The sequence below is a fragment of the Eretmochelys imbricata genome, chromosome 26 (assembly GCF_965152235.1).
Source record: "Eretmochelys imbricata isolate rEreImb1 chromosome 26, rEreImb1.hap1, whole genome shotgun sequence".
Taxonomy (NCBI): Eukaryota; Metazoa; Chordata; order Testudines; family Cheloniidae; genus Eretmochelys; species Eretmochelys imbricata.
The window spans coordinates 11,135,743-11,158,587 of NC_135597.1; the positions used below are offsets into that span (position 1 = coordinate 11,135,743).

Genomic DNA, 22,845 nt, shown 5'->3' on the forward strand with positions numbered 1-22,845 from the left:
AAACAATTATTCATTTTTGGATACAGCTGTAAAACTAATCTGAAAAGTTTTCAAAATAAATCACTATTTAAAAATGTATATAGCGTGTACCTTCTAAAAATGAAACCTACATCTGAGTGGTGAAGAATATGTATTAAGGTTATAACAACCAACAAGAATGCACTTATGTAGAAAACCATGATTAAGTCAAGTCTTCCTGACTAGTGATTTAAATCAAATTCACTCTGCTATGTAGACATACTATGAGCTTATCCTTACCACAGAACTCTTACAGTCAAGAAGACAAAGGGATTACAACTAAACCCAGGCGGGGCAGAGAGAGCTAGGTCAATACTACACACTGAGGTTTGACTGCAGCATGGGTAGACATGCCCACGCTAGCATGGACACGCAACAACGTAAATGCAGCAACATGGTCTGGAGCACGGGCTGGCAACTTGAGAATGGACCTGGGGTTCACAGCATGCTTGTGCAGTCACCTCTGCACCGCACCTGAGCTGCTATTTGTAGCCATACTAAGGCAAGTTAAACTAATGCTTCAGTGTAAACATACTGTAAGTGACTTGTCAGAGGTCACCCAGGGCGACTCTGGCAGAGATGAGAACTGAACCCTCATCTCCTGAGCCCCAGTCCAGTGCCTTAACTACAAGGCCCCTCTTTCTCCTTGTAGCAATAGCTGTTAAAACCAGACAGCTTGTCATATAATGGGCCCTGAAATTACCAGCATAGATGCAGCCAGGGTGTGACTTACAAAGCTACAGTTTCTTTACCCAGTTTCAGCTCACACACACACCCCCCAAGTCAGCCTGAATACATAAATTTATTAAAACCCTTCTGAATATGCAGGTCTGGTTCGGCCCCACACAGCTGACCTGTGCAAAGGGGGTGAAGGAGCGCAAGACAAATGGGATTGGCTGAAAGCAGAGGAGCCCTGACTGCAGCATGCTAGATGACTTCATATCAAATGAGTTAGCTGGGGTCGGCAGGGAGAGAGATGCCTCATTGTAAACTTTGCACCGAGCCCAGAGTCCAACTGCAATCGCGGGAGTGAGAAAGCAGAGACACACAAAAAAAGGGGTTCTAGCACCCCACGCAGCCAAGAGAAAACGTGGGCCATTCCGGCAGATCTACAACACTTCTGATTCTGCAACACAGCCGCAAGCCCTCTCCCTGTTGGTCATTAAGAATGCCTCTCATAAGAAGCTCAAGGAAGCCGCAACAGCTCACCCAGCTTTGACTGAAGACTGATTACTTTCTAGTCTTTAAACACCACTAGGCACTTTAATAAAAAAGTGTCTAACATATTTAACGTACTAAAAGGATTTCATCTCCCTAGGTACAACAAAAGCTCCCACTTGTTTGAAGTCGAAGGGCCAGATTCTCAGCTGGCGGCCAAGTTCTGCTGACTTAAATGTCTCTCTCAGTGCTGGTTCCATGTAACTCAGTGTCTTCATAATCCTGGCCCCCAACCCCCCCAGAAACAGCACTCCCTCAGCTCCTGTTCAGCTCCCCTGAAAAAGCAAAAAGCTGAGCTGTAAATCATTAGGGGGCAGAGAGAAAAGAGGAGGCTTGTGTTTTTGGGAGGCAACAGGGTCATTAATATTGAAGTCCTGAGACATCAGTGGGAGAAATTCACCTCTGCGCAGGCTGCCAGCATGGCACTCCTGGTGTAGGGCGTAAGTGGTGTGTAACCGGTGCTAAGCCCTCCTCATAGGGGTGGATTTACACCTGTGAGAATGCACTCCGATCTCCAAACCCTTCTAGAAATACACTTGCATCATGGAGGGACCCTTTCTGAGATGTTTTAAAGTGGCAATTAAATCATCCGAAGGAACGACTCGGGATTGCGGGACTTGACCGGAGCAGCAGCCCTATGTGCAGCAAGCATGCTTAGGGTTTTCACTCAGTTACATTTGCTAGGCATGTGTTCCATTTCACGGCCTTGTGCACGGACATCATCCTTTCCTGCCAGAGACAGGCTTGCACAACCGAAAGCTGACAGAGGAACGTTTTATTACTATGCAGCAAGATACACTGCCTCCTCCTAGATTACTTTGTAAAGCAGCTTCAATCCTTCTCTGTTGTGACAACTTCAGTCCCTGAACCTCCAGCCCAAGACTAAAACAATTAAAAAGGTCACAAATAACTCACAGGGCCAAACAAACACCCAAAACACACCATTTGTTTGGTTACCAGTCAGCGCCCTAAGAAGTACGTTTCAGCTGTGATTATTTCACATGGCAGTTAACAGCATCCGAGAGGCCTTGTTCATCACTAAGCGAAATGAGCAGTGGCACGGTGGACCGTGGCTGTTTCAGAGTGATCACGACAAACTGCCAAGCCAGCAAGAAACTGCAGCTATTGGATACAGCTGAAAAGGCGGCGGGTGGGAGAAATCAATGCATAAAATGCTTTGGAGGCATCAGATTTATAATCTAATGAAAACCAGAACTGCTGACTCAAAAACAGACCAGGAAGGTTTAAAAAACAAACAAACAAACAAAAAAAAAACCTTCCTCCTTTCCTTGCAAACAAGCTTTTGCATACAGTAAGTTTACTCCCGGCTCTGCCACCCGTGGGCTACGCAGGTTATTTCAACAAGACACCCCATTGTGCCCGTTTCCCCTCCCACCCTTGTCTATTTTGATTTAAAAAAAAAAAAAAAACAAAAAAAAAAACCACTCTCCAGGGCAAGGATGATCTCCCAGGGTATTTCTATACTTAGGGTGCGGTAGACTACAGACACTGCCCAGCAAGCACAGGTAGAAATAGCAGTGTAGACGGTGGGACATGGCTTAGCCTAGTAGAATGCCATCCACACGTGACCCCCGGGGTGTGTGTGTGTGTGTGTACGTGTGTACACACCCCCACACACAGCTCTCTACATGCCCAAGCAGTGCATCCCATGTCCACACAGTTATTTTTAGTGTCCGGCTGCTGAAACCATTCCGCACTGCCAGATGTGGCTACAAACCACAGTGCGGACATAGCTCTTCTCGTGTATGAGGCCTAGCCCCCAACGGGGCTCGAGGGCCTTTCAGAGGTATGGTAATAAGCATATAAAAATCTTAGTTATGGAAGAAATTTCTTCAAGTGTCATAAGAGACCTTGTAGCAACAGAAGAGTTAAAATATTGTTATGCAAGGAGCTTTCATTATTACGGTAGATCCTATTGGGCTAGGTAGTATGTAAACATATACTGAGACAGTCCCTCCTCTAAAGAGTTCATGAACTAAAACAGGATAAAAGTTGAAAGCCAATATTATTTTTGAAGGCTATAACATGGAATCCACCGTTTTTTCGTTTGTTTTAAACAAGGGATGTATTTTTGGCTAAACCCTAAGAATCCAGATTTCTGGGTTCTAATCCCAGCCCTGCACCCTCGTGTGCCTCTATTTACCCCTCCTCATGGAAGTCTTGTGAAGCTTATTCGGTTAGTGTTTGAAATATGATTTGAGCACCTTCAATGAAAGGGTCTATTTCAATGCATCTTGATCTGAATAATTCTATAAGCCAAATCCTCAGCTGGTATTTTTAAAAATAAAAAAAAAAAAAACCACATATCACTGAAGTCACTCGAGCAATCACAGCTGACCCGTCCCTGTGGCAATCCATTTTTGCCACAATTGTAAATCAAACTTATAACTTGCAAGTACGATGGATTTCTTAAATTCTACACCACAGTAGGATGTGTTGACATTAAATATGAAGAACTTAAGAACGGCCATACTGGTTCAGACCAATGGTCCTTCTAGCCTAGCATTCTGTCATCTGACAGTGACCGGTGCCAGATGCTTCAGAAGGAGTGAACAAAACAGGGTCATTTCAGATGAACCCCCCCGGCATCCAGTCCCAGCTTCTGGCAGTTGGAAGTTAAGGGACACAAGGACATGGGACACTGTCCCTGACCACCTTAGCTAATAACCATGGATTGACCTGTCCTCCATGAACTTACTTAGTTCTTTTTCAAATCCAGTTATACTTCTGGCCTTCATAACTTTCCATGGCAAATAAGTTCCACAGGTTGACTGCGCTTTGTGTGAAGAAACATTTCCTTTGGTTGGTTTTCAACCTGCTGCCTATTAATTTAGTCAGGTGACTCCTGGGTTTGTGTTATGTGAAGGGGTAATGGAAAGTTATAGACAAAAGAAGAAAACAAAAAGGCTTTAGCACAACAACATGCAACTGAAGAAACAAAACAAACCTACAGGAACCTTGACAAAGCAGTAAAGAAACAATGCAAAAGAGATACGCAAAATCGGATAGAGAGTAAGGCTAGTGAAGCTGAAAAAGCGCGGGAAAGAAACAAGCACAGTCTACACAATCCTGAAACAGTTAACAGAATATGGATCAAAATTCAGAAGCGCCCCAGTGAAAGGAAAACAAGGAGAAATTTTGAAAACATAGGAGGAACAAGAAAATAGATCAGTGGAACACTTCAAAGAAGTGCTAAACCAACCAGAACCAAATACAAGACTGGAATTTAACAAAGATAAGCCATTAGACCTAGATATAGATGTATCTGAGGTAAAACACTGAAGTGAAAAAAGCACTGCAGAAGCTGAAAAACAATAAGGGGCCTGGTTTGGACAGCATTCATCCTGAGATGCTTAAATATGGAGGCGAAACGTGGAATCAGTCATCTGTTCGCTGTGCAACAAAATATGGCTGGAGGAGAAAGTGCCGGAAGAATGGACCCTCGGTACCATAAATCAAGTTACCAAAGAAAGGCGATCTAAACAATTGTTCAAACTGGAGGGGAGTAACACTTCTATCTGTCACAGGAAAAGTATTAGCAGCACACCTCCAGAACAGAATGAAAAGAAAGATGGATACCATCCCAGGTGAACAACAATCTGGATTTAGACAAAGGAGATCATGCACAGATGTTATTTGCGCCTGGAGATGGATTATTGAGAACACAATTGAATTCCAAGGCAGTCTTGCCGTCAATTTTGTGGACTTTCAGAAGGCATTCGATAGTGAAAACAGAAACAATGTGAAAAATTGTGGGACAATATGGAATTCCAACAAAATTAATTATGAAGGCATTCTATGCCAACCAAAATGCTGCATTAAAATGGAAAATGGATTGAGTAAGCCATTCAGCATCAAGACAGGTGTAAGGCAGGCGTGTCTTGTCTCCTTTTTTGTTTATGCTAGTCATTGACTATGGATTAAAACAATATGACAGTAATACATATGGCCTAAAATGGAACAATTCAAGGCTATGTGATCTAGGCTTTGCTGATGCCCTTGCTCTTATCAGTGAAGATGCCAATGGACTACAAAAATGCACAAACCAAGTAAAAGAAGTAATGGAGAAGATAGGTTTGAGATACAATTCAAAGAAATGTAAAGTCATGTTAGTGGGGACTACAGGGACAAAAATAAAAATTGAAGAGAAACTGGAGAAGGTGGACAATTTTATGTACCTTGGAAGTACCATCAGCCAAGGTGGTACTAGTTCTGAGGAAAGAAGAATTGGGAAGGCAAACGCTGCATTTGGAAGACTCAAAAACATGTCCCACAAGACAAAACTGTTGCAATCATGGTCACCATTGCAACATATAGCAGTGAGACATGGCAACTTACCAAGAAAGATATGCAAAAGCTGGATGCATTTCATCACAAATATCTGAGAAGAACATTGGGAACATATAGAGATAGGAGGATGAATGAAGTCAGAAAAGTGACCGGACAAGGCAGCCTCTCACAAATAATCTACAAACGACAACAACATCAGTGGCTGGGACATGTTCTGAGAATGGAAAAAGAAAGCTTATCAAATGCCGCCCTTGAATACCGCCCTTGAATAGAAGCCAGAAAATGCAAGAAGGAAGAGAGGAAGACCACAAATATGGAAATGAACAGTTCTGAAGGAAATCAAGCACCTCAGCATGAAATGGGAAGATCTGGAGAGGAGCGCAGTTGACAGGCAAGGATGGCAAATGTGGGTAGCCCGACGTGCAGCAAAGCACAGGATGGACCAAGTCAAAGTAAGAAGGGGTAATCAACATGTTCCTATTCACTTACTCTATACCGTTCAGGATTTTATAGACCTCTATCATATCTCCCCTTAGCTGTCTCTTTTCACAGTTGAGCAATCCCAGTCTCTTACTCTCTCCTTATGAAGAAGCTGTTCCTTCATCATTTTCGTTGTCCTTCTTTGCACCTTTTCCAATTTTAAGATTTTTTTTTTTTTTTTGAGAGGTTACCAGAACTGCACACAGTATTCAAAATGAGGGAGTACCAGGGATTTATATAGATGAATTATGGTATTTTCTGTTTTATTATCTATCCCTTCCTAACATTCTGCTAGCATTTTTTGGTTTTTAACCTGCCAATACATATGGAGCTGATGTTTTCAGAGAAGATCTCTTTCTTGAGTGGTAACAGCTAATTTAGACCCATCATTTTAGATGGATAGTTGGAATTATGTTTTCCAATGTGCATTACTTTGCATTTATCAACATTGAATATCTGCCATTTTGTTGCCCAGCCACCCAGTTTAGGGGGGATACCTTTGTAAATCTTTGCAGACAGCTTTGGACTTACTATCTTGAGTAATGTTGTATTATCTTCAAAAACTTTGTCACCTCACTGTTTACCCGCTTTCCCAGATCATTTAGGATTATGTTGAACAGCACAGTCCCAGTACAGATCCCTGGAGGACCCCACTATTTCTTTCTAGAGTCCTGCAAATCTGCACGTCTGTGGATATCTGCATCCGCGGATGCCTTGTTTACCATCTTTACGGATCGTGGATCAGATGCAGATCCAAATTTTTGTCTCTCCGCACTGTGAAAGCTGACCATTTATGCTAACCCTATATTTCCTATCTTTTAGCCAGATACAGATTCATGAGAGGACCTTCCCTCGTGTCCTCATTGCTGCTTAGTTTGCTCAACAGCTTTTGGTGAGGGACCCCGTCAAAGGCTTTCCGAAAGTTCAAGTACATATATTGACCAGATCACCTTTGTCCACATGTTTGTTGACTTCCTCAAAGAATTCCAATGGGCTGGGGAGGCATGATTTCCCTTTACAAAAGCCGTATGGGACTCTTCCCCAACTTATCTGGGAGTTTTATTCTTTACAATAGCTTAAGCCTAACTCCAGTATCAGGCAAACTGGCTGACTAGCCTATAATTGTAAAGTAGATTGTGTTCTGTAGAATTGTATGTGTGTCTAAGATGCAGAATAGCTTGTTTCTTAATCTGTCACTTCAATGAGTAAGGGAAAGAAAAAAAAAAGAAGAAGAAGAAGCAACTTGGTTAAGGACTGCATAACATTCCTATGGAAGGAAGATATGTAAATTGACCCCTGAAGTCAGCAATGACCTTTTCAGTTCCTGATTACATTGCACGGCATTTGGAGAGGATTCTACTGTCACAATCTGTAGCTATCATTGAATTCAAACCAGCGGCTAGATAGTCAAGAAGATTTTGCTCATTACATTCAACCCCAGTGTATTACGATTGCACAAAGAGGTCCAGGTTTGGGGCATGACTCTTCAAGGGTTAGCTGAACTGCACTGAAAAGGTGTCTGTGCAGCATGCTTCTTGGCAAGGTTTGTGGAGTACGCATGGTTGGCTTTAAAATAGGGAAACTTAACTCCAGTCAACATCTAAAGAGATCGACATTCTCCCCTAACAGGTACCAATAACCCTGCTACATCCCTACTCCAATTCCTTCTGGAACAACATCCCCACCCCTAAACACTGTCTAGAAAGAACTTGGACATTTTTAATGCTTGTTCTCAAGGTCACCTAACCATGATGGAGGTGCTAGAACAATGGACAGGCACTATGGACTAGGGGTTCAAGGAGGGGAGTGGGAGCCAGAACTCCTGCAGTCTTTCCTGAATTCCTGGTTTTACCAAACTTTGGCAAGTCAGCTACCTTTGCTGTGCCTCAGTTTCCTCACTCCAAGAGGAAACTATCAGGCTTAGTGTCTGTAGAGTGCAATGGAACGTAAAAAAGCCACATCCAAACTTTCTCTCACACACACCCTGCCCAGTTATTAGATTGTTTGGTTAGGTATTTAAGTCACCATACCCTAAATACATCTTTTATATAGATGTTTCAGTACAATCCGTCACTGAATCTTTACACAGCCTGGCTACACCAAACCGTAAAAGCCCATAGAGTTTGATTATTTAAACTCTTAGAGTAACTTTTAGCTGAACAAAAAAAAAACAAAAACAAAAAAAAAACCACGCCCGTAGGTTCCAACAACAAGCAGCAGTATGTGCTCTGCGAATATGAGACCAACGCACAGATCCCTAGGACATGCAGAGGCAAGATTATAGCACTTTGCATTCAGGGAAGCAAATTTCTGAAGCTGACCCCAATAAAGAGGGAGTGTTAAGGTGCTCTTCGATATTGAGGGTAAATGCTCACGTCTCTATGGGAACAGGGAAAGATGGTGCTGCTGTTAAAACACAGAACCATGGTTTGGTAGGTCTGGGGTCATTTCCCAGCTCTATCAGACTACCTGTGTGATTTAAGCAAGTCACTTCATCTCTAGGTCTCAGTTCCTCACCTGTGAAACAGGGTGAATAATCCTTCCTTTCTCCCATCCTTCCTCTGTCATCTATTTAGACTGCAAACTCTTGGGGGTAGGAACTGTCTGACCATGTGTTTATACAGGGCCTAGCACAATGGAGCAATAATGTTGGCTGGGGCTTTTAGATGCCACCATAAAAGCAACAACAAACAACTGGGTATTGGCTTGGATGGAAAAATATTCAAACTAAAGAGGAAAGCATTAGAAGCCACAAGGGGGGACTCAACCGTGAGCCAAAATTCCCTCCCTGCCAGCAGCTTCTGTGCTGCACACAGGCATCCCTACCACCTGAAGCTGGTCCAGCATCCAAGTGACCCCCATCACTCTTCTGACAGCTGCTCTTCCCAACCAGGACAACCAACATCCCTCATCTGAATACTACCTGGTATATGTTGTTCACAGTCAGAAGAAAACCTTAAAATGCACCCAATAAATGATTGGAGACTGATTAGACCTTGCCAACTCTGATCACGCTCATGTACTTAAGACTGAGCCACCCCTCCATTCTGCCTGGCTTGGGCATACAAACATTCAGTGCTCCTGTGGAGCAAGGTTTCACAGCCCATTTGTAGCCAGAGAGGGATTCTGAAAGCCTAGTAGGCAAAGCCCTTGGAAATACCACCTTCCAGAGATCTCAGAGTGCTTACCAGGCATCAGTTATGCTTCACAAGCCACCCTTGAGGAAGGTAAGTATTGGTTATGCCCATTTTACAGTGTGTCAGTTGGGGTACGAGTGCCTGATGTACAGACATCGGACAACATTGGCTGGAATGCCTCGATCCTACAACGCATTTTCAACACCTTACAGCAGGGCCAGGCCTTGTACAAGTATCCTTTGCGACTCCTAGGTGGTCTTGGGCTCACACCTGGTGCAGTCTATGCTGACTGCTTGTGGCCACCAAGGGGAGCATTCTGTCTACACCAATCCAGCTGATGCTCCCATAATGCAGTGCCTCAGAGAACCTGCTCCAAGAAGCAGGACTTTGGGGGGCGGGGAGTGCAGCAGCCATTTTCAATTTCTGTTGTCTTGCATTTTTCTGCTGCTTCATGAATAGAACAAGGTGGAGCAGCAGAGCTGGAGAAGCTGTGGGAAACCATCTTCACCTAGAATGGGTGGGGTCCCACAGCAATCAGTTCTGGGTGCCACGTTTCAGGAAAGATGTGGACAAAATTGGAGAAAGTCCAGAGGAGAGGAGAGCGACAAAAACGACTGAAGGGCTAGAAAACATGACCTATGAGGGAAGATGGAAAAAATTGGGTTTGTTTAGTCTGGAGAAGAGAAGACTGAGGGCAGACGTGATAACAGTTTTCAAGTACATAAAAAGGTTGTTACTTTTTTTTTTCCCTCCCTCCTCCTTGTGTTATTGTCCTATCCTCAGAGGTTAAGGAGAAGCAGCAATGGGCTTAAATTGCAGCAAGGTTTAGGTTGGACATTAGGAAAAACCACCCTGACAGTTAGGAAGTTAAGCACCAGAATAAAATTGCCTAGGGAGGTGGGGGAATCTCCATCATTGGAGATTTTTAAGGTTGGACAAAGACGTGCCAGGGATGGTCTAGATAATACTTAGTCCTGCCTTGAGTGTGGGGACTGGATGAGAGGACCTCTCAATGCTATAAAACACATTACCCAATAGCATTTGCAGACATATCTATGGTATTTACGTGACACCTGTTGTTACCATGGAATCTGACAACATCACAACCCTCAATATATGTATCCTCAACACCTGCATAAATTAGGCAAATACGATCATTTTACAGATCAAGAACTGAGGCACAGAGAGACTAAAGTGACTTATCAGGGAGCCTGTGGCAGAGCAGGGAACTGAACCCCAGGCTAACCTCCTAACCACTAAGCCATCCTTCCTCTCTTTCGCCCACCCTTTGCCGGTTTGGATCAATGGTTCTCAAAACTTATTTGGTCACACGCTGGTTCTGTGGGTCTGTAGTAGTTTATGCCCCACCAGCACATATACCGACATTAAAAAAAAAAAACCACCGTGAAACTCACTAATTATTAAAACAGTAAGGCAGTAATTCAAATGGAGCCAACAATCCATTGTAATAAGAGCAAAAGCAGAACTGCAATGGTGATCAATGCTCACTATTAAACATGCACACAGTGTCGTAGCAAACAGATTAACGTACAGATGTCAACAACTTTGTTGAAGAGAAATCTGTCAAAATGCACAGCGCCACCTGAGAACCTTGTGTCTGGAGAAATCAGTTTTGCTAGTTATTCATTACTGCATACAAGTCCGCGTCTCTCCCCCTGCCCCCCCCCGCGCCTGCCCACCCACCTTCTCATGCCCCTTCAGAATACATTCCGCATCCTCCCAGTGTGAGAGCCTCTGGTTTAGATCATAGCTCTTTGGGACATGTCTGGTGTTTTACAATGTACTTCCCTACTAAAGATGCAGATAGGCCCCTAGTAGGATTTTCAAGAGCACCTAACTCTTATTGACTTCAGTGGAATTTAGGCACTTACGTGCTGTTGAAATCTCATGAAGCATCTTTAGGCAGCTAAATACATCTAAAATGATGGCCCCTGGTGACTAGCACAAGATCACACAGAGTCTGCAAGGGAGTGGGAAACTGGACCCGGATGTCCCAAACTAGTACCTTAATCATTAAGTCATCCTACCTACTTTCTGCCTGCCTCAATCCCCTCCTATTCTCTCCTGTAAGAAGTGGTTTTTCCTTAAACCACCACCCCCCCCAAGAAGAAAGGCAAGCATGTGCCTCTGACTCATTTGTACCTACATACAGCAGTGCTGGGTATTTCTGTCTGTATTTATCTATGTATCATGAGCGTTTCTGACTCTTTTACAGATCACTCCTAACAGTTTCATGAGCAGTTTGCAGAACTCCAAGGGTTGAATTGCAAACAAGACTTCCCTACATCTCACATGGAACCAGCCAAAATGTTCTTCATGCAATTGCTGCCTAATTCACAAGGTTACAATAGAGTTAAGACCACAATTTTAAAAACAAAATCACAACTCATGAGTTAACAGCAGCCACAAGTATATTTAGTGACTAGGCAAGATTTCCCACAGATCCATTTTATTCTATTGTGGCAGTGATTACATTTTGGAAATAGTATCTTAAGAGGGCTTTCTGCTTTCAAATCACTTTACAAACTGTCAGTAACACATCCTTAAGATATGCCTGGGAAGGGAAGTATAAGTTATCCCCATTTTACAAGTGGCAGAGTGGTGAAGGAACATATCCATGTTTCTGCAGAGAATTAGGTCCATAGCCAAACGGCAGGAATTCAGGTGGTAAATTCCACAAACAAGTGCTACAAGCATAGAGCAACAGGCTTACAGGTCTATTGCTGACATCAGGACAGAGGCATGCAAACATTAAGGGTCTTGTTAATGGAGTTTCTTTTGGACCGTGTTTTCCTGGGAAGAGGGAGAGGGAAAAATCAGTCGATTTAGCTATGTCTTAGCATTTGGGGATGAGTGGCAGCATAATAATTTCAGAGAACCTTCCATGTAAAATCGCGAAGTCCCTGGTGGATTTCATGAAGTCCCTGGCACTTGTCCCTTTATGGGGTCAAAATTCTGCTTGGGGTTTTGTGTTTTGTTTTTTTTGATTGGCAGAGATGGTGGAGTAGAAGGGGATGTCAGTGTTAGGAGTGTCATTCTTATGATGGAAGTTCAAATGATTTCCTAAATGTGACAGAGGCCCATTGGTGCCACCCGGCAAAGGGGTCACTGCTTAATGTCAGCAACTCCTAACATGCCTGACAAACTCGCTACACCCAACACACTGCTGTCATAGTATTTATCTATAAAGAATGTCATGTGAGATCTTAAATGAAAACCAGGATTACATGGACCCTCATAGTTGCATGATGGATGTACGGATGATATTTGTGTCTATGTCCCAAGCAGAACTGACAAACAGACAGGAGATTATTTCCATTTGACAGAAACACACACCATTTAAGCATTATAAGCCAACACAATGGTAGCCAAATCTGCATATGGAGTAAAGAGAGGGATGAGAAGACACTGAAGACTGTCTCTGGGGTCATCCTGTCTCTAGGGTGCAAAAAAACCCAATGACCAAGGACACCATTTTATCCTGCACCTAGGGAGTAATCCAGCAGCGTGATTACACGTGTGAAAATGGGATCTCAACCAGGGTTCGATTGAAAGCGCGGTCGAGGACATTTGTGTAAGATAGATTTCTTTAGACAAGGGCTTAGCCTGTTCAAGTTAATCATGCACAATAAAATGTGTATGATGCCTTTTGTTTTCTATGTAACCTATTGTTCTTATCCTTACTCACTCTCAATCTTTGTAAAACTTACGATTGCTTCACTATAACTATGCCAGTGTTATGTTGGTATAAAAGGACCTGATCCTGAGTTGTACCAGTCAAACTGTGTTTACGCTGCTCCTTCAGGGACAGCTTAGCTGGTCATTTCTGCCAGTGACAGGGTTCTGGATACTACAGAGGGAACATGCAAGGAACTCAGGGGCAGGTATGTGCCTATTACTAGTCTGAACTGAGAATGCGAGGCCATATCTGTGTGGCCAGATGCTGTCGGTTTCAGAGAGCTCAACTACCGCAGACACAAACAAGACTGCTTTATGCAAAGGGCAAGTAGCGCTGAGGTTCCTCAGAGCCCTGGGTACTCCTGGGGAGAGTGTCATACTAACTATTTCAAAAGTTCCAGCATGGCAGTCTTCTATTTGGCCCTCACCATTGGGTCACTCTTCTTGTTTCCGTAGCTTGAGTTTTGGCCAGTATAAACTTAAAAAACTGGGGCCGCTAGTCTCTTGGCTACAGAAATTACACGGATCACAATGGTCTTCTATGGCCTTATAGGAATCAAGTCCCTCTGAACAGCAATCCTAATTACTTTGGAGTTAGTGCCCTATCCAGGGCTACCTGCATCAAAACAGTTGGTATGACCAGCTCCATCCAAATAGAAATTATAACCTCTGGCTTTAATTATACTGGTCTATATTTAAAACCACACACACCAAGAAAGAAGACTCCATCTCCCCAGCCACCTTTCCTCGGCATAAGACCAGATTCAAACACTGAAGCCCACGTAGATGGGAGTACAAAGGATGAGGAGCTCTCAGCTGCTGCTTTTCACCTACATGCTCATTCTCATCACCGGTACTTAATTTGTTCTTCAAAATGGTTTGATTGAAGCCAGCTTCTGAAGAGCATATTATTCCAGAGGAGTTTTAACCCATTACTGTTACAGTAAAGAGGGTTTCGGCCCAAGGTCAGCAGGAGGCTCTGCTCCTGCAAGATATGCCAGTGACTTCCACATCATGGTCCGCAGAATATAACAGGAGAACTACTGAAGAAGGATGGTCTTGTGGAGAAGGCCCTGGACTAGGACTTGAGACCCAGCTTTGATTCCTGACTTGACCATTGACTCCATGTGCAACCTTAGGGATGTTGCTTCATCTGCTTGTTGGGGGGGATAATACCCCCCCACCTCACAGGTGTGTAAGGAGGAGGAGTTTAATATTCCTGCAATGCTCAGATACTGTAGCGATAAGGAGCACATATAGAGTCCCATCTCAACGGAGAGTTGCATAGGCCTGCTCCTGGTTTCCAGCTGTAAATTGAAGACAGCTACTAATCTGATTAATACTTCATCTAGAGGTAACTACTGTGCCAGCCACAGGAGAGGGTAGACTGCAAGGAGGAAGTCTGAGAACCCCAGAGATGTGCCAGAGTCTCCTGGGGTCAACAGGTTTCCCCTTCGATCTTGCCAATGCTTCCCTGCCAGTATCATAAGCAAGAACCTACCACCTCATTAGCTGTACTAGTGTCGTATTATTCTTCCTTTTGCCACCCCCAAAACAAGTGCAGTAGCCAATCCCAGACTCAAAAGATAAATAGGTTTCTTACACATATCTGAAAGATCTGTCCCCACCCAGCAATGAGTTCATGCTACACTGGTCAAGTTATTTATTCTATTACCTTCCATTATTAGCAAAGGCTTAGTTCAAATCAGTACTTGGGCTTATATAACCTCTTTCATCAAAGATATCCAAGCTCATTACTAATATTAATTATGCCTCAACACCCATATGGGCAGGCAAGCATCGTTAGACCTCACCGATCCATCTGCGAAATGAGGCCGAATGGTTAGCCAACTACCCCAAAGCATTGCAGTGAATCAGCAGCTGGGAAGAGAACTTGAATTTCTGATTTGCAGTCTGCCTGCTAAATCATGTGTATCCCTTCCAGTTGGCAATTCCATTCAAGAGCTGGAAAGGGGCTTGTCAGAGGGAGGTTCCACTTTCAGGTTACGTTAAGTGGAGAAAAACTGTGCCATGCTCGAAGACCATGCAGGACCTTATCTAAAGCCAATGGGAGTCTTCCCACTGACTTCAGTGGGCTCTGGGGTCAGGCCTTCCACTCTGTACAGTTGAGCCAGAGTTAAAGGGGACCGGAAAAACCACACTTAACATAGACCCAGTTTCCAGCCCCGATGCTACTATAGTGCACCTGAGCAGTCTGGAACCCCTCATTAGCCGGAGATGAATACAGTGGCATGTCTGGAATGTGGCAGCCCTGCATACATGCTAAGCCAGATTCCAAATCCAGCCAGCCTTCACAGTAAGACTGCCCCCAGCCACTTCGGTTTTGTTTGAAGGATATTAACGTTATGAGGGCAGTCTGTCCTACTCAGGTTAAAAGGGCAACTTGGGACAGTCACAGCTCAGCAATGGGACACACAGTCTTGTTTGTAGGTTGCCATGTCCAACCCAGCCCAGCTCCACTGGGTCCTAAAGCAGTTCTGTTGGCTGGTCTATGGCATGTGGAGTTTCTGGTCTTCAATCCGGTCCAGGTGTCCGCACCAGAGTCCTCTCTCATCCCAGGGAGGGGAATATCTCGCATCCTCGTAAATGGTGGAGGCCAAGAACTGAATGGGCTGAGATGCTGTGCCACCTTGCCCACAGAAGGGGTCTTCCCCAACGAGGAAGGGGTACACTGCTGTGGCTGGGGAGGCTTGCCTTGCCACTACTTGCTCTAATTACCTATTGAATAGGCCCAGTGCATTTACTATGTATAAAAATTTTATTAAGATGATGTTTAAAAAAAGTGAACAGTACAGAGTTTAAGCGTAGAAGTCTCTGGTTATCAGGGAATAACGTACAGGATTATCCAGGGGTGCGAAGTTTGGTTTAAGATCAGATGGCGTAAGGAGTACATAATCTGCAATATCCCCGATTGGTGGTAAAAATTTAACAGGTCAAAAAACAGACATTGAGATAGGAGGGTATGTTGTTCATATAATGGCTCTGTTCAGGTGTGGAGTATGATGAGTGGCTACGATGAGGAGGATGGATTGACCGACCCTCATTTGGTGAGATTTAACATTCAGTGAGTATATTACCTAACACCCAATAGCCCCAACTACAACCTGGATTCCACTTTGCTAGGTACTATATAAACACCATGGGGCAGGGGAGAGAGCATTTCAGTCTCCAGGGCTGTCAAGCACCTTTCCACGAGCACTGTGCACAGAAAAAAAGCTTGTTTAGAACACCTTCTGCACTTCAGTCCATTAGCATCTTCCCTAACACCCTGATTATATCTAGGGACTGCGAGTATGCACCAGTGGCCACAGCAAGTTGTGCTAAAAGCAAAGAAACACTTAGGCGCTTGTGAAATTCATCCAACAAGCCACTTGAGATTCCCCAGGCTCCTGGAGTTACATAGTTCCTTCATGCCGAGCCCATCTCGTTAAGAACGTGCTGTGTGTCACAAGCTTCTCGCTCAGGATATCAAAGTTCAAAAGGCTGCTGGCTAGAACGTGGACCAGCCAGCGCCCGATCCACACTGCTCCTATACAAAGGCAGGCATTTCAAGTAGATAAAGGGATTAGTGTGCAACCCAAAAACATCCATGTTCAGCTTGTTCTGAACACCAGACGTTTGGTACAAAGTAACCCATAGAGGCCAACAAATAGTCTCAACCAGAAATAGTTGGGCTTTACTTTGATTCCCGCTCAAGTCTTCAAAAACTTCATGCAAGCTGGGTTGGCTGAACTGCGTAAGTGGGATCTATGCTACTAGCACAATGGTACCCGAGAAGTTACAAAGCTCGTCACCTTTAAAATCTCTATAGAGAAGAGCAACAAAATAGCCTTTTGCAGGGTTGGTTTCGCTAAGATCTAGCAAAATACAAAGCCCGCACTCCATTGTTGCAACAGCACGTTTCCATATGTATTATATTCCATATCGCTGAATGTTAGGATCTACACCTTGGTGAGGAAAATCTTTCTAGTTAATATCATACACGCTCACCAGAAGTGGCTGCAAAATTTGAGTGAAGAGCCCAAAAAACTGTAAAGCCAACTCTTCCGAGTTACACGTTTCTACAAAAATCAGCATCAGAAAGCTAAATAAATGAACACGTAGAAGTTTTTAAAAAGCAGATGTACATAGAACGGGAAGAAATGTTGCCTCTGACTACAAGCAGCCAAAGACAAGTGGGACGTTAGCTATGACGACATGAGCCTACCAATATGCACACACGTCTTTGGCCAAATTCAGCCCTCCGTTACACCCATGTAGTTTCCGGGGTTACACGGGGGTAACAGCACAGAACACGGCCCTTGGTAACTTAAGCCATTAGGTACAAGCAGGACACTCATGCGCTCTGAGGCACAAGACGCACCGACATATGAACTCCTTTGCAAGTCTCTGTTACTCCCTTTAAACTAGGTTTCTACCATCCCAACCCTCTCCCATCACAGCCACATCCCCATTGCTTCTAGCTCCAGTCTTCTCAGAAGCAGAGATGAAGAACTGCACTCGATTCTACTGTCCTTTTTTTGGAAACAGGATACTCATGGGACTCATTAGTCGCCATTTGTGATACATCCAGAGAGAAATTCTGGCTTCAGGAACATCAGTGGCAAAACTCTCATTGCCTTTAGGAGAGACATTCTGACCCCCTTGATTTTAAAGCAGGCCTTGAAGGGTTCCAAAAAAAAAAAAAAAAAAAAACACAAACAAAAAACCACAAACACAAAAAAAAAACCCACCACAGCATTAGCCTTCTGGAGTACCTAACTCTCTGTAAACTTTGGTGGAGAAAGTCTCTTCAAAAACTGGGCCCAACCCCACAATTGGATTAAAGAAAGATGGCTGTTCATAGATGGAGGGTTGCCAACCCTCCAGGATTGCTCTGGAGTCCCCAGGAATTAAAGATTAATCTTAATTAAGGTTAGGTCATGTGATGAAGCCTCCAGAAATACGTCCAACCAAAACTGGTAAACCTATTCATAGAGTGACTGAACAAGTCAGCCTTTAAATTCACTTTAACCACAGAATAGAGAGGTATCTGTATTAGTACTCTACCATCATCCTCTAAGTTCCTCACCCCATCTACCTTATTCCCAAATTTTTAAGAAAAATCAGACTTTTTGTTGCAGGAAAACAAGAGTCCAAACATAATTTGTATCTGGAAAGGAACACACATTTTTATGGAGGTTCGGGGAGGGAGGGGAGAAATCCATCCTAGGGCAGGGGGGAGAAATAGTGTTTGGAAATATCTGCCATTGGGTGCATTCCAAAGTACTGGCTCTTCCTGGGTTCCTTTATGAGCCAGGGATAAGTCATCCTCAGCGGAGTTTGTTCAGCAGGATCCAGAGGGGGCAACTAAAAGTCCCACTAGGCAGAGGGAAGGCTCCTGCCACTTGAATTCCAACAGTGCTGGTTAAACTAGTTCCTCGAGTTTGCAAGGCACGTATATATACACACACGTTCTCTTCATTATTTCAGACTACAGACTACCCCACCTAATGGGTTTCTTCCTCTAGCAGAGGAGGATGAGGCTTCTGGGCTCAGCCTTTCAAAATTGCCAAGCAAGCACACGCACCCAGAATCATATGGGTGCAAGCAAGGTTTTCCATCCGAGATGGATCCAGATTGCACCAGCTCAAGGCCCGGGTTGCCAGGCTGCTCTCCAGATCCCTATCGCTGCCAATGCAACTCGCTTCCTTAACACCCCTGATTGAGCATTGCAGTGGCACATTGAATGCCATGCCAGCCGGCAGGCAAAATGTGAAGCTGCAGTATGTTTGATCTACACTGCCTCCCATGTGACCCAGATTTCCTCGGCTGTACCCTCTGCTTATGGAGGGTGATCTCCTCTATTCCCCCATTGCAGCATGATCTCACGGGCCTTCGCTAAGCCACTAGCCCCATTAAGTGGGCTGGTGAACAACAAGGCCTTTAAGACAAGCACCAAGTAGGAGATGCTCTCAGCATCCTTAGGGATTTTTGATCAGTTGTAGCAATCGGCCCATTTGAGGGAAGGGACCCAGGCACCAGCATCCAACAGAAGAACTGACTTAACTCCTCTCACATCCCGGTAGCTTTGCTCCAAGGCATGCATCGTACCAATTTTGCAGGCTTAGCTGTGCCCTGTTTACTTGTGCAAGCAGGTCGATGGCAGACTCGGGACCAGGAGTCAAACACTGGGTCCCAGTCCCCTCCCTAACCACTAAGCCATGTTTAGAACCCAGGAGTCCTTAAATCCAGGCCTTGCTCTCAGCACAGACACTCACTCACAAAGGAGCTCCAGGGCTATCAGGATAGGATTTCCCCCTTGCCATGCTTTCTCCCTCCATCCCAGCCCTCTTAACCGTGGGCTACAGCACAGATTAACTGAAATGCATATAATACGACTTATGAGGGCTGATCACAAGAGGTCCCAGAAGCATGGAAGCTTTCTTTGGGCTGCTGTCAGTATCCCGGGTAGGACTTGCCAGCAGCGATTATTCATCAGTAAAGAAGTCTATTTCTTCCCTGTGTTACAGGGATGAGGCCAGAGAGCAAGTTTTAGGCAGTGTGTGTAATGACAGCAGGATCAGGTGGTAGTTAGCCCAGTACCCGGGCTCCCACTGCAAACAGGGCCTTAAAGAAATAGGCCAATATACAGTCCGTATATTTAAAGTCAGTGCCTCACCAAGCAAGAGCAAAAATCACCATTGCCACCAGTTTGTGGGCTGTTCTGGATACATTTTGGCCTCCTCCCTATCTCAGGGTCAATGGCATGCCCGCACCACAATCAGCCTTTCAGTCACCCTCAGGTAGGAAGCTACAAATCAACCAGGACTTGAAAAGGTCATTAGAAAGATTTCCAAGACACCACAGTGAAGAAAAGGAGGGAAGGGGGAGTGGGAAGACAGGACCTAGGGAAATACGCTGTCCCTTCCAGCTGGCATAGCCCTCCCCCTCCCAGTTCTTAGACACCAGCTTCCTTCTCCCTATTAAGCTTATTTCACTCAATGCCTTTGCAGAACCCCATACAATTAACAAAAAACACTGCTCTGATTGAAAATTCAGAGGCTTTTGTGCCAAGAATGGCCTATGAGTAGGTCTAGTGGAAGACAGCATTATTCTGAAGGTCGAGGGTAAGGTTATTAGTGAGAAACATTCAGAAGGTTCTGTTAGTGCCTTAGCATATGACAACATTCTAGTTACGCCAGCAGAGCTTCAGATCAAATAATAGTGATAATTTTATATTTACACACACACACCCCCACCAGCTTTCTACATTGCAAGCACTTTACATCCAGTTTAAAGACACCTTTAGGATTCCAAACCCTTCCTGTTAGGTTTTTCCCCCTTTTTAAAAACACTTTACAACCCAAACATGTAATCTGGATTCCAGTGTTCTTTGCAGTAGCCCCACATCCGTAGACAATCCCATACCCCAACCAGCGGTTTGCCCTACTTGGTCTGTAAAATAGACACTACAAACAGAGGGAGAATTTCCTACAAAGGTAGGAAAGGAGTAATCTGACTGGAGAAAGTTAGAGGAAAGACCATTGCTTTCATTGTTTATTGGTGGAGAGCTCCTCCACTATAATGTGCCATGATTTTTGTTTTTAAAGCATTCCAAGTTGCAAGCTGGGAAAAATCCAATCCCTGCTGTTTTTATGGTCTCCTTTTGGATTTCTAAAAGGAATCAGTATTACCCCCAATTGATTTACATATCTGAAAAACTGAAAAGCTGTCTGCTGTAGATGCCATCAAATCACAAACCCCTCCAGGGCAATGAAGTCTTGGGGGGGTGGGATGGGTGATTAAAGAAAGGCCAGAGCCTCTGTTCGTAGTAAACAGAACAGCTTTCTAAAGGAAAAATAAAGACAGTGCAATCTTACCTTCAGCCAGCACTTCATCCACCGTCACCTGGTATCTCCCAATATGGAACACCCTGCCGATGTACCCACTCCCTGCCACCGTGTTACTGCCGCTTCCTCCACTGGTACCAGAGCCAGGGCCAGAACCGCCCTGCTCTCGACGAGAGTCAAAAAACTTCTTCATCTCTCCGGAGATATAATTCTATTACGATTAAAGGTGATGTTATTTTTCAAGGTCCAATTTCCCCCCACCTTCTTGATTCCAGCCAATAAAAATAATCCACTCCTAGTGGTGATTTGTTTGAAGTAGGGCAGATGCCTTTTTTTCCCCCCTCCTGGCAGGCAGAGCTGGTCAGATTTAGACCTGTAAGGAGCACAGAAAAACAAAGAGGGACAAACGATTACAAACACTTTGCAAATAATCAGGAAAAAAAATAAACAAAACATACCCCTTGTCAGATCTTCCCTCAATATAAACTCACAAAATCTCGCCCTTCATCACCCAGCCCCCAAAAGCATTGCAAGCAGTTGATTACAGAAGGATGATGTACCTCTTCCTGGGCAGCTAATGATTCCATGTAAACCCCCCCCACACACACACACCTAGGAGCCAAAGGGGCGGCTGTCCCAGCGCTTTACTGCAAATAGGCTGTCGCTAGCAGCTAAGCCACAGCGTTACCACGGCTGCAGCCTCTCTGCTGGCCCTGGCTGGAACATGGTTATAAGGTAACATTGCCACTTAAAGGAGGCGAACAGCAGCTGATAACCAGAGACCATTACAGGGCTGATCTGACTCCAATCACCCCCCCACCCCCCGCCTCCTCCAGCTCCATCCAACCAGGAAATGAACTGTCACAGGAAGTCCCTGCTTCAATAAAGGTGGGTGGAGTGGGGAGATGGTGCATGGGTGATTTCCCATCCTTCTCCCCAAAGCTGTTCTTTTTAACCCCTTCAGGCCCAGCATTATTCCCTCCCGCCTCCACAGTAGATTTCAGCTGGGCAAAAAGCAAAAGGCTGGTTGGGAGGAAAGGGGGCTGGGGGTGGTTCCGAGCCCAAATTAAAGCAGCAGCCAAGTAAACTGGACATCAAAGAGTGGTTGGTTTTTTTTTTTTTTTTTTAAACTGCCACAGACCTTCTCTGTCGCATGGCGTTCTGGGAGTGGTAGTTCTCCCAGGGGGCTGCCCTGGCCAGCTGGGCAAGGAGAGGGACTACAATTCCCAGAATGCACCAGGAGAGCTGAGCTGAGGTGCGGGGGGGTTGGAGTAAAGCGTGATGGTGCGTTTAGTTGTCAACCTTATTCGGTGCCCCCTTGGCTGGGTGGCTGAGGTGATGGCGCCTGGGCTGCAGGCTGATGGGTTTGATTAATAAATTAGTATAAAGAAATCACCCCCCCCCGGCTTGCAGCGAGGGCGCCTGGGAGTTGTAGTTTCTCTGGACTCTATGGAAGGCGCAAGAGGGGCATCATTGTGGCCAGAAGAGCAGAGCACCCAATAATGTTTTCCAATGGAGCTGATTTCCTGATTTCCCCCCCCGCCCTTCACCCCTGCTTGGCAGGAGTTTGTATACTCAGCCTCCTTCAACAGGCAGCCAGCCGCCTCACTCGAGCAAAACAAACAGGCTGTGCTGGGAAAAGCGGGGCTGGGCCGTAGCCCTGTTCGTTGTTTGCATTAGCCATGCTTTTTTAAAACAAATGTCACTGGAACGATAATAAATATTCAGTGGTGGGGGACTCCCGCGATTGTCTCGTGCGTCTCCGCGTGTTCTGGGGGGTTCGTAAAACCCCCACTCTGGGAGCATGTGATTAGGAGAGAATCTCACTCTTTTTTGTTTTTGTTTTTAACGAAGGCTAAGTTGCTCGCTTCCCAACGGCAGAGAAAAGCGTGAAGACAGGCCCTGATTGTGCCCCCAAAATCTCAGAAGCCAGGAGGCAAATAAAAAGAATCCCATGTGTATTGTTTTTAATCTTGTGATTTTTTTTATGCCAGACTCATGATTTTTTGGAAACGTGATTTATGAATGTTTGGGGTTGGCAAAACTGATTATTTATTATTCTGTTATTTCTTTTTCATAGAATCACAGAGTTGAAGGCCAGAAGGGACCACCAGATCACCTTGTCTCGC

The 22,845-nt window shown here is 44.7% G+C and overlaps 1 protein-coding gene across 6 annotated transcripts in view; it reads right to left on the reverse strand.

The window, feature by feature from the left end:
* The window catches only part of AAK1 (AP2 associated kinase 1), a 125,846-nt gene extending 104,336 nt beyond the window's left edge, over positions 1 to 21,510 (reverse strand). For 5 of the 6 annotated variants that reach the window (XM_077805964.1, XM_077805962.1, XM_077805961.1 and 2 more), the window contains exons 1-2: positions 21,329 to 21,510; positions 20,747 to 21,089 (exon numbers count right to left, since the gene is read on the reverse strand). In XM_077805964.1, coding sequence (XP_077662090.1) covers positions 20,747 to 20,909 — 163 coding nt within the window. In that variant the 5' untranslated portion in view covers positions 20,910 to 21,089; positions 21,329 to 21,510. Of the gene's footprint in view, positions 1 to 20,746; positions 21,090 to 21,276 lie in introns of all 6 variants that reach the window. The other variant, XM_077805960.1, reaches the window with a different exon arrangement.
* Between the last annotated feature and the right edge of the window lie 1,335 nt (positions 21,511 to 22,845).